Here is a 17,966-nt window from a genome sequence, read left to right as displayed (position 1 = left end):
CACACCCGGGTGGAGCAGCTGGAGAGGGCCAGGGGAGCCGGGACCCCACCCAGCCCCCCGGCACAACGAGCTGCTTTTGGCTTTTAAAGGCAAGTGCCCGCTCTCCTGCGCAGTGGGAGGCTTCAAGGACAGCAGATGCTCAGCATGGCGGACCACAGATGATCCCCGGTGAAGCTACCCACCAAACTCAGCCTGCCCTCCCGGGCTGCAACCAGCCAGGAGAAACCTCCTGCTCCCTCACCATTACCTCCTGCAAGCCTGACACTGCTCTGCCACACTGGCTCCAGAGCCCCGGGAACGTTCCCGTCCCCCATCCCGGTCCTCTAGCATGGCAGTAAAAAAAGAATTAAAATAAGGAAGTTACTTTGGTTCATTTCTTATTAAGAATAAGATGACGGCAGGTTTTGATGGCTGTAGATTTCTAAATAACCAGCTAAACATCTTTTCTCTCATCTCTTCCTCCAGTGGCAGCCCAAGTGGACAGGAAGGAAAAGCAAAGTCATTCTGAAAAAGTGAAGCAACCAGCGCTAGATATCAACTAAACAAATACCAGTCCTGTGCCCATCACTCTGCTATATTGAGGGATCGTTTAGAGGCTACAGACTCTTAAAAGATAGGAAACCTTTTTTCTTTTTAAATAAAAATCTAAGACATAGCAAAGGGCTGAAACTTCTCAAGTTAAAGAGACAACAATAGAATAAGAAGCTCCTCAAAAATGTTTAGTATGATTTTAGATTTCTAACAAAACAAATGTGCACCTGGGATGATCTACCAGCTACATCAGCTTTAGACTGTATAACAAAAGATAAAGAACAAGCAATGTTTCTTTTCCTGGGATTCATCTTGTCATCCATTGGTTATAAAAAAGTTTTTAAAACAAAATTTCATGTAAAACTTGATGATAAAGTATTTCAGAAGAAATATTCTAACCCACTACGTGCCATCTTCTCCAGAGGTAAATTTCCCAGATGAATCCTCAGAGCTAAGATGCTCCTTAACCTTACATGGCATGGATACTGGCTATGGGTGAGGATGGGCAAACGCATACTGCCCCTCTTGCATAACATCATATAAATGAACAGTTTCCTTTTAGAGCTCTATGGATGCTATTTTAGAAAGTAAAATAAAACCCCAAACCCATGTCATGCAAATTTGTATTGAACATTTCAAACTCAACATTGTTTTTACAATAGAAGCAAGAAAATTTAACCAAGAACTGAAAATTTAACTGAGACGTTAATAAAAAAAGCTATTTTTAGCAATGCTACTTATGATAAAGAGAGTTTTATATTTTGCAGGTAAGTAGCAAACATTTGATAACACTTTTTATACTAAATGGGAAGTCATCACGACACAAAGGGACACGTGCTCTGTTGAGCTTGGCTCTGTTGAGCCTTTACCCAGGTAAAATGCTGACCAACTCTCACAAACTTTCACTCAAGATTTTGCAGTAAGAAAAGATTTTTTTAGTAAAGGCCATAGAACAGGCTTGGTTTTTATTTTTTTAATGCTTTCCAAAAGTGTCTCTTCATTCTCTTCAGTTCAACGTTGTCAGATGCGTAAACCAGCCTGATTGGACTTCACTGCCACTAAGTAATTCTGCAGTGTGTATATTTAGAACATTTTCAACTCTCTGCTCTCCTACGAGGCACATGAATGATAATTTCATCAACAGCCCAGCAATAGCAAATGTATTCCCTCCTTTTACCATGGGCTCATTAGGGTTTTTGTTTGTTTTGAAGTATTTCTCGTTTGGTTTGTGGAAAAGAAAACTGATGACAACCAATGCCATTAATGTCAAATGTCTTTTTTTTTTTTAAACAAAGGAAGAACATCTTTCTGTGTTTACTTACAACAATGTGTGCTGGAGATGGAGACCTAGCATCCTTGAGGGCTTGTCTACTCTGAAGGCTCCCTGCCTGAACATCAAGCAGTGGCCATTTCATCTGCAGATACTGGATGGAGGAAACAAAAATGGGGAAAGAAAAATGAGTTCAGAAAAGAAAGGCAAAAAAAATAATAAATCTTAGGTAACATGAGTAAAAAGATATAAAGTAAAACTTATGCAAGGAACTGAAACAAAAATTAAGACGACTTTGCATGTTTGTGGAGACAAAATCTGTGCAGAACACTAACAATTTCATACCACCGCGTTACAGTTCAGGAATAAGAAAATAAAGCAGATTGCAAAGACAGTATTACATTGATTTCATTAATCATAGCAAATCTAGAAGAAGAAGAAAACCCACACAGAAACAAAATACCAAAACCATGGAGAGGATGGGACAAGGGAGGGGAAGGTGGATTATCAATCTCAGGAGAGGGAAAACACGTATCATGGGTTAAGAATATAATCTCATTATTTAATGGGTCATCTGTCAGCCTTCTTTCAACAAATGCACCATGTCAACTCCTCCAGCTCCCTAGCGCTGTACGAGCCCTAAAGGCAGAGGTCTACCCCAAAAAAGCCCAGCACTGCTGGGTCTTAGCACCTATTTTCCCTACTCTTCACCACTTCTGGAAGTCACCATGGATTATTTTCTTCTTGATCATCATCACCAGGAGAGAAACCTTCTGTTGGACAACCCTTAACAGACTTGCACAGTATAACTTATTCAATTACAAAGCCAAACTTAATAAGCTCTCCCGTTGATGATGCCCAAGACAGTACAGCCTGGTGCACTCAGGCCAGGCATTTGGGGATAGCCACAACTTCTTTATATCACTGTCATCGGCAGATAGGCTGAATACACACAGGCAGCAAGTCTGCAGCATAAGGGGGTGTTCATTCAAAAGCAAAAAAAGCTTAACTACACTTCAAGAAGGAGCAGAATGTTCCCACAGATTTAAGCGGCATCAAATATCGACTAAAACTTCTGCTCTTGGGCATGCGTGTCCTCTCACTAAACTCACTGGAGGAGCCATTGCAACCCAGCTGGATTGCACAGCAGAGATCAAGGCTTCCACCAAACAGGTGAATTCTCGAGCTGGTACCCAGACTGCTGCATCAGTAGTGCTCGATTCTGACCAAGAGCAGCCCCGCAGAGAAATTAGTTAGCCCAAACAGACTTCTGCGCAGTACATCTAAATATAGTTTCAGCCCAAGCTTTTCTCTCTGCATGGTGCTGCACTGTGCCAATTAGGCATACTGGTTAATACATGATCTCTACAAGCCCTATATCATGCTGGAAGAAACGCGTACTGCCACATACCTTCAGCCCCCTCCCACAACTAAGAAAAGCAGCTGTACGCATACATCGGGCCACTGCAGAAGATCCTATTTAGCACTAGACTCTGGTTGACCTAACACATCTATTCCTAGAAATATCTAGAGAAAGAGTTATGTTTACCCATTCCATTTTTATTATTTTTTTTAAGAGTAATCTTGAAGGAGAAGCACACAAAAACAACCCCTGCCACCCCAGGCGAACAACGGAAGCTGTATCTGAATTTCCATGAAGGAAGGAAGGAGATCTGTTCCATGCTTTCAGCACATCACTATCACATTTGCTCACGTATGCAAAACATTTGCTAGCATGCAAGGCCTGTTTGCTGCAAGACCCTGGGCACTGAGGTGACCAAAAGCAGGAGTCAGCAGGAGGGTGCATTACCAATTCCCATCGCTTGGAGGGCCTGAGATTTCTGAGCTACTGGAATGCAAATAAACAAACCCATACTCTGGATTTGTGCCCCATACGAGTTCCTCAAGTTCCAAGAAGTCTTGTTTTTATTCATCTTCACATTTGGGATTTGTGCAATGTGGACCAGAATGTTTCAGCACTTCTTAAAAACAAGAAATAAAACCCAAACAAACCAGAACTAGCCTACCGTAAGCGACATTTCTAACTCTTACGACTCGATTGTAAGCCTCCAGATATTTGATCGCTTGTATCAAATCCCTGCTCTTCAATATAGGTGACCACAACATAAATTTTAAAGTTGAGATGATGTTAAAGTAACTTTCTAACCCTTTGTGGTTTCAAAAAAGTGCTTAAAAATGCAACCCAAGTGCACAGAAAATGAACCCAAAACCTAAGCCGACTGAGAGCTTCTTAACTTGAGGGGAAATCTGATACATTTCAGATTTGCAGATGGCAGTATTAAACAAGCCGACTGCTACATTTTTAGAAGTCCATCAGTTGTCTTAGACAGTGATCGTAACACCACCACATAAAGGGGCGTATGAATTTGCAGAAAGGGTCCTGATGGGTCACAGCTACTACCGGCTTCCTCAGGTTTTCCAGCCAGCTAGTGAAGTATTTTTCCCTTCTTCCAAGGAAAACGTCCTCACAAGACGTGTGCCTCATGGTACACGACTGTTTCAAACTCCGCAACCATTTTGGAGAGTGAGAAGTTACTGCTACCACAACTAAAGCACTTAAAAGAACCTGCCAGCTCAACTGGTGGCGTTTCAGGAAATGGCCACTAAGCCGTTACCCACCAAAATAAACCAACTGCCCTCATTTTTCCATGACTGCTCCATGGTCATAAGCAACCATGGAATATTCCTACAACCACGACAACCCCTGAAGGAGCTCAGGTCAGCAGCTGTCCTAAAAGCCAGGCCAAGAAACACGTGGGCTTCTCTGAGACTGCCCCAAGGGCAGACCTAGGCACTGACACAGCAGCATGAGCAAGCTCACATCAGATCCTGTCCACTCAGTAATTACTGCAGGGATTACAAATCCTTCAGGACTGTCAGCTCTGCTGGTTTTTACTAGCAATAAATTCCCTTAGAAGAAACGGAGCAAGAAGGTATGGTTGCTCCTGCTCCACCTCGAGAGCCCGTAGTTTCAGCGCAGGTGCTCCCACATCAGGCTAACCAGCCTAAGTGTAAGACGAAAGTTTCAGAAGATCTTACTGCTACTTTGCTTTTCTGCTTTTAAAACCGTTAGTTTGGACTCTCAGTGAAGTCCTCTCACCCACCCCTGCAAAAGAGGATCCAAGAAGTCTTACAGTGCGAAGGCTAAAACGCAGCCAAAGCTGCTTCTCCTCTTGGATATGCACGTGGAGCCCAGCAGGAATGGTCCAAACCCAGAGGGCTCAGTTTTGCACACAAGCACACACACAGACAGCTTCCATTTCCACCAGTGGGTAATACACCAGTGGGGGAAAAATATAAAATAAAATAAACAGTCCCCACGGAAAGCAGTAATGCGCGAGGGTCAATAAAGCAACTTCCACGAGCTCTACCAAGTGGCCAGGATCCAGAGCAGCATCCTGGCCCCGCCAAGGGCGAGATGTTCTGTCCGCCAGATAAACAGAGAGGGCCAGAGCCCGCAGCCAACGCCTGCGTCAAGCTAACAAACCCACAGCTTCAACAGCAGGACATTTACAAAAGAAAAGAAGTCCAATTTGCTGGGCTTCAAAACGCCAGCCCCGTTGATAAAGTATGGAATATTAGCATTGTTTAAGGTGACGAGCCTGACTCAAGGCCTCCTCATCCAAGAATTGTCATGCCTGTAACACAATATTGATGTGGTGGCTTATAATTCTTACTTTACATAAAAGCTTCATTGTGTGCCAAATTCAATCTCCACAGGCTACCTGAGCCACAGATTTTTACGAGTCTACATTTCAGCGCTGCGAGTCTACAATACACATAATTTTCAATTATGTTAGGGCAGAACAGGATCACTGCCTATATAACATTACTGGTTGGAGGAAATGAGACTCAGCCCTACTGCCGAGAGAGCTAACTGGATCCAGATGGTGGGCCGAGAGAGGCGGCCGTCCGAGGGAGCGACGTCGCAGCAGCCGCCCCCTCCACAACTCTCTCTTTCACGATGGAGGGAGACGCCAAGCCATCACCGGGGCTGGGAGCTCGGAGGGGAGGATGCTTGGGCAGGGGGGAGTCGCATCACGGCATGGGGAGGGCGAAGGAAGAGGGGGGACAGGGGTGATTGCTTTCGCAGGTTTACTACTGCTGCCCTATGCTGCGATATTCTTATTAAAGAGGAGAAAAATTAAGTCCTCTTACAGCGGAGAGGTAAATCCTTTCCTTCCTCAAGTAACTAAATAGCAGGAAATCCTCTTCTCTCGGCCCTAAATGCAGATTTGAGCCAGACGGTTCCTCTGATTTGCAAGGAGTCCACAAAAATCCGAAGCCGACTTTCCCAGCCTTCTGACACTGCTTTTACATTCCTGCACCAGGGGGGAAGGGTAGGAGGGAGGGAAGTTCCCACCATCCTGCTCCTGCAAAGGCTGGACACACACTCACTCCTCTCCTGCTTCTGTGTCTCAGTGTGGAAATTAGGACTTGCCTGTACAAACATTGAACTTTTCAACAAATTAACTCTAACAAATCTGCACAAATTATTTCGGAGCAAAACTGCTGAAATGGGCTCTGCTGGCCTGCTTTTAACATTTTTTAAAATAATGTCATCTTGCCATAAGTATTTTATTCCCTGTTTAACAATATGATCTGATGGGATCATTAGCATGTGTGTGTTTAAAAAAAAAAAAAAGAAAGAAAAAAAAAAGAAAAAATGTTTTATGGCAAGTCTCAGAGAGCTTAAGCAAAATAATTGTTAAGCTCCAGGCCTCCGCACAAAAATTAAAACACGTATGGGGCGAGCGTACTTGAGAGAAACCAAAGCTTTTAAAAAGGCTGTTAAATTGTCAGCACAAGGGAAAAGGCAAATGATTTGAACAGCCCAGATTTTTTTTTTTGTAGAAGGGGAACAAAAAAAGCCACCCTTACCCTCCACTTCACGTCCTCACCTCCCATCTGCAACCAGAAGGTCCTGCAAAGCCCAGACCCACCAAAAGCAGCTCTGCACGCCCACCCCCCTAAATACCACCCAAAGCAACTGCCTTCCTGGACACCGGCAGGGCAAACAAACACCTTTCCCAAGATTTCACAGCAGAGTTGGTCAAAAGTAGCTAAAATTCATATCCAAGACTAGAGGAGTTTGCTGGAAACTCTTACTCACGGCCAGCAGCCACCCCCCGCGCAGGGGCCGGGCTCGCAGCGGTGCAGCCCCGATGGAAGGGATGGCACAGAGCTTGCAGGTGTTTCCTGCACTGGTGTCCAACCTGGAGCTGCTCCCTTGTCACACTATTGTTTTCACTGCTGGAATGCCCTACAACTGATGTCCCACAGCATATAAATACATAAATGCAATTAAAAAAAAATACACTGTATTTTTAAACGGAGGGAAAGCTGCACAACACTTTCTAGCTCAGGTTTCCTGCAGCTGGTGCTTATTAGCTCCCAGGAACTGAAACAAGCAGGAGCTGGGCTCCTGGAGTCAGTTTGATGCCACAGGCCTCCAATACCTCTCCTAACCATGGGACCACATTTCCACCTTCAGAGTCTGCGCTTTCTCCTGGATCTCAACATGCCATGCAAGCAGAAACATTCCTGATCCTAGTTTTGCTGTTAGTTTCACACTTGGCCAGCACTGCAGAATCACATAGACGTACACACCTGAACGTCAACTTTGAAGCTCAGAAGTTTCTCCAATATTTAGTTAGCAACTCTTCCGGGAGGGGGCATCTAGACAAATTTTAACCAGATAATCCAGTAGCAACACAGGAGAGTGCAATGCTGAGGGGAGGGCTGAGATTTATGGGGAAGGTGATAGGAACAAAGACGGAGCTTAACGAGACTTTAATTGCTCTCTGCAGACAAGAAAAATAGTTGCAAGAGGATACTCATCTTGGTACCTACAAAGAAAGGTCTGCAACCTACTAGCGACCCCACTTAAGTCAGAAGGCAAAGCCTCTAAGGATTTAAAAGTAGACCCTCAGCTTCTGCTCCATCCCTTAATTTACCTCAACCCCTTATTTTTGGTCTTCAGTTATCACCTTGTTTGTAGAGGTGCGCAGTGTGACAGCAAAATGTGAAGGATTTATTTTAAATAACTGAAAGAGATTACTGAAGGAACTTTAAAAGGGCCTCCTATTTCTTGCAGATCTGCAATGTCTGGAATTTTTTGTATGAGAAGTAATAGACACCACCCACAATGTTCAGCCCTTCTACAGAATATGTAATGTACCACGACGAGGCACAGGGGAGCTGCTCAAAATGAGAACAACGAGGCTGATTTCAATGAGACTGATCCTTTCCACACAAAAGATTTCCTCACAGCATTCAAGAAATGAAAGCATGAAATTGTAAAACACGGAAGTATTTATCACATATCTCCACTTTTTTTTTTTAAGCTATTATCACCCTTTAAACTATTGCAACACTGCAAAAATAAATGATTAAATAAAATACATAAATAGGGAAAAAGTGGCACAAAAAAAGGGAACTGGTAAGTGTTGTGTACCTGCACAGACACATGCACATAGGGCATTAAGTCCTCTTCCCAATTTAAAATGCCAGTTATTAACCAGTACTGGTATCAGCCAAACCATCTTGTGATATACTCCTGAACAAGACGCTTCCAGTGCTTGAATTCCGCCGTTATTGAGAACTCGAGTGACCTTGTCTGCTGCCCTTCCAGTAATACACAAGAGTCCCTGAAATGGGGGCCTTGAGTTGCACATTATAATATTTTGCCTGTGCCTTTGTCACATTGCTGAAGTGCTGCTAGGGCATAAAAAAGAAGGCGGCAGAGTCCTCCACAGCCTGAAAGTTACAGAAATGTGTTAGTGATTAAACAGTTCGAGATCATCTCGAAGGAGGGATGCCTGAAAGCAGAAAAACTGCGATCTGGAAGCGCCTCACTGAAGGCATAGAGCAATCTAAAGTGATGGGCAAAGAGGATGCCCATTTTGGGGTGGAACAAGGCACAAAGAAATAGTTTGAGCCCCATGGGCACCTCAACAACTGCAGTTCCTTCTTGGGTGAGAAGTCAGACCAAGCGGAGGTGGACGAATGTCCCAGAAGCACCAGATCAGTTGCTTTCTCCTGACCTAATCACCAGGCTCCATGCCCTCAAGCGCACCCAGCTCTTCTCCCACATCCCGGATGAGATGCAATATAACAGCTACATCCCAATACTAGTACTGCACATCACCCCTACTTACACGTTTTTTCTATACACAGTGATAAGGGCACAGAGGAGGCTGCTGTGGGAGAGAGCTAAAGAGAATAACCAGAAGCTTCCTTAAAAATTATTGCCTATGAAAGTTCAAGCAAATTCAGATAATTATTTGCTCATTCTGACACGGATGAAAGGCATTCTTGCCATCAGTTCTACTGAAATACTGAAGTAAAACAGGTTTTTTGCTTCTAATGAATGCAAGGTTGGTAGACTATGGTTGAGTTCTAGGATAGCTAATCAGCTACTGCAGGAATTAAAAATCATTTTTTTAGCTTTACAAGAGGAAGAGTGTTCATGTGACACAGAAGTACAGCATTATTTTCTGCAGTTCACATGGTATCTCAGCAAAACAACTGCAGGCAGTGTTTCTCGATCCTGGGTGGAGCTTGGGAAAGCACCATTACTTTTTTCACATTTAATCTGAAAGTCTCCACAGCCCTCGCTACACAAATCAGCAGGCTGGCTGAGTACTATTTGGATGTCTACAAAGTACTGTTCCAAAAGACTGGCACAAATAAAAGCATAATTTCAGTCGAGGAACAAGAACAAATTTTTTATCTACTTACTTTAAGCCAGCAAAAAACCAACTTCTTCATCTTCAAACTACTTTCCCCAGATTTTCTCTGCAACCTGTTCTGTTCCACTCAAGCATAGAGTTTCCATTAGAGAAAGAATGAGACAGTCATGAAATGTCAACAAAGTCTTTCTGTAGATATGGGTTGTTTAGACTCAGCAAAGCTAAACCAGCCTCCAAGACTCACCGAACAATTTGATGTACAGACCCACATTTAATTTCTCTTCCTGGCAATCTCCCAGAGAGTGAGAGAACAATTGGTAACTAGTGTTTGCATGAAGTCCAAGAATGCATTTTATGGTCTATAAAATATAATTTCTTTCCTCCCCATTAAATAAAGACAGTAAAAATATGTGACAGCATGTTAGAGACAGAGATCACGGCACTGAACTACCTCCATTGTAACAGAAGGGCTGCTCCAGGGGAACCTTGCCTCCCTTAAAACTTTCCAACTCTGTTAAGAGCACAACTCCACTTGTAAAGGAGGTACTATAACTTTAAGCTTTGCAACTAACTTTTTAAAAAAATATTTTTTTTTTTAACAGGAAAAACAAAAAACCCCAAAACAAACCAAAATAAGAGAGCTCAGTGGTCAACCAGCCTGGTTCTGCTTTAGCACTGCAGAACACGTCTGCCCTGTCCTGCTCCCCTCTCACCCCAGCACGTGGATCTGTGGCACAGGACAGCGTGGTGGCATACGGAGTAAAAGGGGCCCTCCAAAACTCCCCCCCATCTTCCCCTCACTTCCACCACTCGGGGTCTGGAGCGGGAGTTACACCTTTCCTAATTGTGGGGAGCATTAACCAGACTCCTTCGGTACCCTGGTGGTAATGCCCATCAGGAAAGCCATCTCTACACGACCAGGACGCAAAATGGCTGCTGAACTGGTACCATTTTCCACTGCGTGTATGTGTGTGAAGAAAAAAAAACAGACAGACAGACAGACGCCTGTCTTTGTGCACCTCTATCCCGATCAGTCCTACCTGCCTTCCTCACTTGTTACTACCATCAGAGATTGACAGTCGCCCAATCTGTTCTCTCAAGTGTTTCCTATTTGTAGGAGGAAAAAAAGTCTGATTTGGTTTCTTTCGGTGCGGAGGGATGGAGGAGGAGAAGGGCCAGGGCCGGCTGCGGCAGCGAGGCAGCACCGTGCCCCGCTTCCACAAGACTGAGTACCAGCGGTTTGTCACACACTTTCTGTGAGGAGCCGCGCGAGTTCAGAAGCCTCAGTTTACAAAATCTGAGCCAAAAGAGGGTTGATTTATAAAGTGCTCGGCCCCTCCGGCTATCAGAAGCCAGCAGACGCGTGACAAGGGCGAGACGGGAGAAGGATGCCCCGCGAGGCACAGGCCCCTCCAAAGGGGCCTCTCAGACTGTCTGGGTTGGGGTTGTTTTTTTTTTCTTCACTCTTTGATCCAAATTCTTCTCTCGGGTCCTGTGAAGTACCTGCTGTGAAGTACCTGCGAACGAGAGGGGCCAACGAGAGGCACGGGTGGGTGGGATCCCGGAGTAAAGGTGCTACAGGAGCGTTTAGCTGTTTGCTTGTTATTGTATCATGGCCTAACGGGGTTTTACTGAAAGAGTCATATTTTCTCCTGCTGTTGGGTAAGTGAAACTCATGACTCGAATCACTACCACAAAAATTCCTGTCGATGTAGCAATTCTGGGTGAACTGCCGGGAGCCACTCTCTAGTAAACCCTGCAAATTTCATACCGAATTTCCTGTCGCCTCCCTTGTGGTTTCCATGTGCAATTGGGTCTTCGATGCAACAAGGGGTTACTGCAGAATAGATGGCTCCAAGGGTTTCAGACCCTCATGAAAACCAAGAACTTGCAAAATTCTCTTTCCCCAGGGTTGGTAACTTTTGTCTATCTTTCCCTTTTTTTTTTTTTTTTTTTAAACAAACCCAAAAACTAACTGAAAAATGTAACCTAAAGGCAACCTCAGGAAAAAGTCCCAGAGATAACACTGAAACCAGCAATATTCTGACCTCCGAGAAGAAGCTGGGAAGGTTGCTGCTGAGATTATTTTGTTTTTCAGAAAGCCTGCCTTTGGAAAAAAAACAAAACAAAACCAAAACAAAAACCAAAAAACTTTCCACTGCATCATATCCTGGTCCACATTCCTCGCCATAATCTTTTAGCTCAAATGCGTGGAGATGTCTCTGAAAGATGTAAAAGAGGTCGAGAGTCCCCTCAGCTAATTGCGCTGGCTGAGAAACAAAACTTGTGGGCTGGGGTAGGATTTGTGTCAGACTGACCTTCTGCGAGACCAGCTACTCCTCTGAATAAAACCCTCTCGCTGCCTCCGCCAGAATCCTCCTGCCACTCAAGTATCATCTTGCTGTAACAAATTACTCCTAACCCAGGATTATGGCTCTTTCCAAATCCCTCCTAGAGAGCCGGGAAAGAAACATTCCCTCCCAGGATTCAGCACCAGTTGTTTCCCCTATCAATAATCCTCCTATTTGCTTCTCCGACTGCATTAGTCCATGGGGCCAGCAAGACCGCTCGTACCCGTTTTCCTTCCAAAGGCAAGCTGGATGTCTCAATTGTCCATCAGAAGAGGAAAAGATGAAGGCTTGCCTTCAGACACCCGTGGAAAAGACAACCCGTCTGGCCAGAGGCAAAGCTGACTCTTGGTTAAATAGGAAGAATTATATTTAGGTGGAGGACTAAGTGAATCATTTGGGATGAAAGCAAAACCAAACAAATAAAGTATTCACTAAATCTGGGCTGTCACCTCTTGTTCCTGGGCAGCCACCCCGTGTATTTATTTTCTGGTTTCCTCCAGCACCACCAAAACAATGCAATATGCATTTATGGTATTTAAATGAAGTATTTTAAAAATATTCTTAGTTGAATCATCAGCCACACAAACTCTTCTGCAAGAACAAATAAAATGTCGTTTTTTTCTTAAAGGAGATGCAGATAGAAAAGATGTTAAAACAAACATGGTCCAGAATTGACACTACTATGAATTATTCTTCCCGATGTAAAAGGGACCCCAATGAAAATAAGTCCAATTCCTGTAAAATCCAAATAAAGATGTGGCATGCCTCCAGAAAGGCATTTTGAGTTTTCAAGTAACAGTAGGTTATGCATTAAATTTAAGCAACTTTTGTTGAATTGGCATATTTTAGGGACAAAGATGTACAAAACACACTACTAGAAGTTTTGGAGAAATGTTCTTTTTGTTTATTTGGAGATAAATTTTCCTCAGTCAAAACAACTATACTGGCATATCCACTCCCTGAGCTAAAGTGGCTAGAAACAGAACTCAAACAGCACAATGCACTAGCATAAAATAATCCTTTCAGTTTTAATGAACTGGGGCAGAGGAAGGAAACCCCACTTTTTTAAACAGCAAATCAAAATCATACACTGCTCCATGTATCTATAGGAAAAAGAAAAAACAGATTTTCTTCTGCACAGGGAAAAATGCAACCCTGCACGTTTCCTTTCAAAGGTGTGGGGGGAAAGAGAGGCAGGAGAAAAAAAAAAATGTAATTTTAAAAAAATCCGTGTAGAAATGCTGGCTAGGAGGGGGCCTCTGTCCCGGGGAGAAGGGTATCGGCAGCTCTGCAACAGCTCATGTCCTGGAGGGACTCTGCCCCATGCGCCAAATTCTTGCGGTTGTGGAAGAGGTTTGTTTTGGAGAGGTGAGGGTTGCTTTGCTGCAGCAATCGGGCGGGCGGCGAACACCTAACTCACGGCCCTGGGGAGCAGAGCCCGCGCTCCCGCAGACACAACACGCCCGCGCTCCCCAGATTTGCATTTGTCACGCTTTCATGCCACAGCCCCAAAGTTAAAACAAAGGAGTCATCAGAGCAGCCCTGAGCGTATAAATCTGTAAATAGCCAAAAATGTTGCTCTTGTTGCTAAATATAGTGCAGGCATTTTGAACTGGCTGGCCCACAAGGCGACTTTTATATTTATTTATTTAAAGGACCGTGGTTTGGGAACACTGAGTGTTTTTTAAGCCTGTTCATGTATATTATGTTCCCTCTCTCTCGATATGAATATGCAAAAAAAAAAAAAAATTAAAGGAACTTAGCAGGTACGAGAAAAACAACTTCGACTTAAAAGAGCCAGAAAGCAGAGCAGAAAGACATATTTGGATTTGTAATGGGAGCAAAATCTCCTCCGAGGATGGTAAATCAGGTTCATACAGAGTTAAATGCAGAATAGCTTCAACCCCACCACTCTGATGCAATTAGCAAATGCCTTGCTCCCTCTGGGAGCTCCCCCCAGGATCAGGCACATCCCTGCGCAGCCATGGGGAGGGAGGGAGGGATGCAGAGGCCAGGGCTGCCCAGGAGGACAGGGGACCCCCGGCAGCCCCTCGGCTGGGAAACACCTGCAAAACGCTGCGTTCCCGAGGAAAAGACAAAACGGGGATGCGCAGCAGCTCACCCTCCCGAAGCCGGTACAGGGCAGCCTATTTACTACTAAATCCTGGGAGTTAGGCACCAGCTCGCGCTTTGCCTTTGCAGGAGGGTGAGAGCTTGGGGTGCGACAAGCCCGTGCAGGAGAGGGCAGGGATCCCCGGGGAAAGGCTCCGGGAGACGACGGCCCAGCCCTGGACCACCCAGGAGCCAGCCTGCGAAAGAGCACTCACCTACGGATGGGATGCCCTCTGAAAGCCGAGGGCCCAAGCCAGGCGCTGGGGCAGCGGCACAGACCCCGAGGGGACAGGGGGTCCCCGCAGTGGCTCGGGGCGAGGACGGGGGCACACGCCGGCCCCCCATGGACCCGCCGGGAGAGCCACGGACAAACCGGCGGCACCGGAGCTTTCACACGCCTGCGCTAAGTGCCCTGGACCCGCAAGTGTCAAATTAATATTTTAGGTTTTAGCCTTACCTGCAACTGATAAAAAACAACAGTAGCTGTTCGAGGTTTGTAACAGCTGTCTTAAAAAAAAAAAAAAAAGGCTTTTTCTTAGCAGGGCGGGGGGGTGGAAGGGGCTGCATCGACAGCTCCACTAGCCAGAGGCACTTTGCAAGGAGGAAAGTAGAACTCAAGATGTGGGCAGGCCTGAGGTTTCAGAGCCTCAGGGCACATCCAAGAGACACCAACCTATTTACTGAACAGCCGGGAAAGCAAAGGCTCCAATCTTACAACATTTTATAATCTTACTGTGGACACTTATATTTTATAAGTTCTCGAGGTTGAAGAGACTGGAGCGGGAAGGGACACAACAAGCCGTGTTAGCTGTCTGGTGGGGTTTTGAGAGGCGTTTTTGTTTTTTAAAGATGAGGTAGGATGACTGCATACAAGGGTAATTATAAATGAAGCAAGTAAGGATCAATGAGCTCCCTTTCATAGCAATAGCTTATTTATTTTAAAAATCACGACACAGCATTTCTGTTCCATTTCCAAGTCAAATTTGTCCTAGGTGGAATCAGAGAAAGAAAAAGCAGGTTCCTGAACAGATTTTTGAGAGCATTAATAGACTGAAGAGCATCTGAGCAGGACAATAAGTTGAAGTCAGTGTTTCTGCATGCCGCACAGCTAACCCAATAACCTCAGGAGGGACCTTTCATCTCAACAGACCTGTGCACAAAAAGTCATCACAGCGCACCCTGCTCCCACTAAGGAGCTTACCTCTCACATCAGGCCTATTAAGTAACATGCGATGATACAATAGCTGCTAATCCACTGAAAATTATTATTCTTTTCCTCCTGCCCCCCCATAAGCGACACGGGGATTTGCAACATACTGTTTCTACGATGTTACCTGAAGGGCAGAGGGAACGCAAACTGCCCTTCCCTCCCTACTCCCCGGGTGATCCCTCCTGGGGAGGATTTCCAGTGAGGGCTATCAGGGATAGCCCAAGTATTGTAGAAAAATTCCTCTGACTGTGTATAGGTTTAATCAGAATAATTAGTTGCATTCTGTTAAAAAAAAAAAAAAAAAAGAAATAATTATTTGTCCAGTGAGCAGGAGGAGAACAGCAAAGAAAAAATGCAGGACCTCAATGCTGTCATCCACCTCTTCCATCGGTCCAGAAAAGATCGGCAGCTCCTGCAAGACCTGCTTCAGGCTGTCATTCTGTGGAGCTGGATGTTTTGCCATCGCTTCTGAATGATAATTGGCTCAAAATTTAACACGCCTCACTGTCCCTGTAGAACAAGCCCTGTGGTCTCATCCAGTGGGGTCATTACCCACCAGAGCATTCCACATTTCCTTGAGAGGGCACGAATGTCCTGAACTCCCACACACTTCAGAGCAGTTAATTCACTCAACAGGGCAAAGTATTCAGGTCAGGATTTTTCCAAGAAGCCATAAGGACTTGGGTGCCTGATTGGCTTTGCTCCTTTGTGAATCCCATCCCTTGCCTTGGTGAGTGATTTAAGACCCACGCTGAAGCTCTGCTCAAAAGGTCAAAAATTCGCAAAATCATAGTGACTAATACTTTTTTATTTTATAAGTAAATTTAGAGAAGTCAGAGTTGTATTGGACAAAGTGCTTTCACTCTTGAAATAATTTTAAACTTACTCTCTGAGTTTAAGGCCATTAACTTTTCTCCTTATCTGAGCCTCCTATTTTGTTCCAGGATGAAGAAGAATACGCCTCTGTCTAGGGACTAACGGTATCCTTAGTGCATCTCTCTCATATAAGTGTGTTTGAAAACAAATTGAGCCCTTTGGGTTTACTTTACTATAGAGTTTAATACTCACATCAACCATTCCACATACGTACGCACCAAAATACGCTGCAGACAAACCCATATCCTATCAGTCCCACAGAATGCTTTAAACTTGTAAATATAATATATCAGGCCAATTCATCCACAAGTGTCAAGCACCTCGGTGAAGTTGCTGAAGTCTTCAGTGTTTTGCCCCTCAGAAACTCTAATTCCAACATCATTACCACCAATGCCAAATTATTAACTACTTGTGACTATCCTGTGCTGCCTAGTAGTTTCCACCTCATACCCCAAGCCATGCAGAAAAGGGCCTGGCTGTGCACCATCATGCAAAATCATACAAAATTCCCCACCTTACTTGTAATGCACTGGGGGGGGGGGGGGATCAAAGCAACCCACACACACAGAGAGAATAAAGGCCACCAAAATAGCAGAAGATGGCAATGGAAAAATGGATGGATCAGCCATTCGCCCACACACATCAGGAGCATTTCAAACAGAAGTGGGAAGGGAATTTTAAAAAAATCTGGCATGGGGAAGTCCATACTATTCACTGTATACGTGGGCAGGGAGTGGTTAGAGGTTTGGTTTTTGTTTTTGTTGTTTTTTTAATTTTTAAAAGAAGGGGGAAGGTAGTTGTTTGCCAACAGACTTTAGCTTAATCATTTTGAAAATGGAGAAAATACAGAAATGACAAAGTGCAGGCAAGCTGCAGGGCAGGGCTACAGGGCTGCAAGGCTGCATACGTGGCCACTGCCAGCCGTTGTGACCACCGAGTAAAGCAGCTCCCTGCACCAACCGTTCCGCTTCTTCCTCCTGTGCAGGAGGAATTTTTTTTTTTTTTTTTAAAAAGAGTAACAAAATAAAACGACAAGCCTGCCCTTCGGTAGGGCCTAGATTAATTGTGAATGCAAATGAAGCCCTTCTGCAGCACTAGGGTCCATTTCCAGGGAAATGCGTGCGCTCGCCTCTGTTTACTCCAGCTCCAGCAATGCAGCACAACCTTCAGTCAAGCTATTAACTTGAACGTTGAACTTCACAGCGCTGGCTGTCTTTCTCAGCCATTCTTTTGATGTTACCTCCAAAGCAAAAGATCAAAGACTTTGAGTGTGGTGAGGGGAAGTCCCAGGCTCTTAGCCTACCAGCCTGTGATATATGTTAAAATCCTGGCCAAAAGAGAGAGCGAAGGGAAAAAGAAAGGAAAAGCTAGCGAAGAAAGCATCCTAGCACAGCGGTGACACGAGGAACCGGCGCAGCAAAATCCACGTGCCGTGTCTACCCAGGTTCACAACCCCAGAAACGGGGCTTGTTTCTCTGTCGCTGCATTTTCTGGCAGTACCGGATCGCTCCCTAAAATCAGCAGCCCCCCATCACCCCTTCTGACACAAAGCCGCGCTTCACATGCTGCCCAGAGAGACGGCAGATGCGTGCCAGCAGCACATCCCTAATGAGAAAAGCATCCCTGGCTGGTACATCGTGCAAACCCACAAGGTTTGCAGGATGGGGAGAGATGACACAGGAACAGGGCTCTGCAAGACGTTGAATTTCCACGTCCGCCACAGGCTCCCGGGCCATCCTGAATGAGTCACACGAAAATAAACCCTTCGCCTCAGCCTTCCTGCTTGTAAAACGCGGATAATATTGCCCTGCCAGGATAACAGCCTATTCTTCCTTGTGGGGCCCCGAGAGGCAGCGGTGCTAAAGGCCATGCTGCTATCTGCAGGGGTCCAAGTCCACACA

The 17,966-nt window shown here is 45.0% G+C and overlaps 1 protein-coding gene across 13 annotated transcripts in view; it reads right to left on the bottom strand.

Moving 5' to 3' along the window:
* Nucleotides 1-17,966, bottom strand: part of TCF7L2 (transcription factor 7 like 2) — a 181,988-nt gene that overhangs the window by 115,427 nt on the left and 48,595 nt on the right. For all 13 annotated transcript variants that reach the window (XM_072870407.1, XM_072870411.1, XM_072870409.1 and 10 more), the window contains exon 4: nucleotides 1,854-1,955. In XM_072870407.1, the coding sequence (XP_072726508.1) occupies nucleotides 1,854-1,955 (102 nt within the window). The remainder of the gene's footprint in view (nucleotides 1-1,853; nucleotides 1,956-17,966) is intronic.

The sequence above is a fragment of the Ciconia boyciana genome, chromosome 8, assembly GCF_034638445.1.
Source record: "Ciconia boyciana chromosome 8, ASM3463844v1, whole genome shotgun sequence".
In the NCBI taxonomy this organism is placed as follows: domain Eukaryota; kingdom Metazoa; phylum Chordata; class Aves; order Ciconiiformes; family Ciconiidae; genus Ciconia; species Ciconia boyciana.
This window is presented reverse-complemented; position numbering and strand designations above follow the sequence as displayed.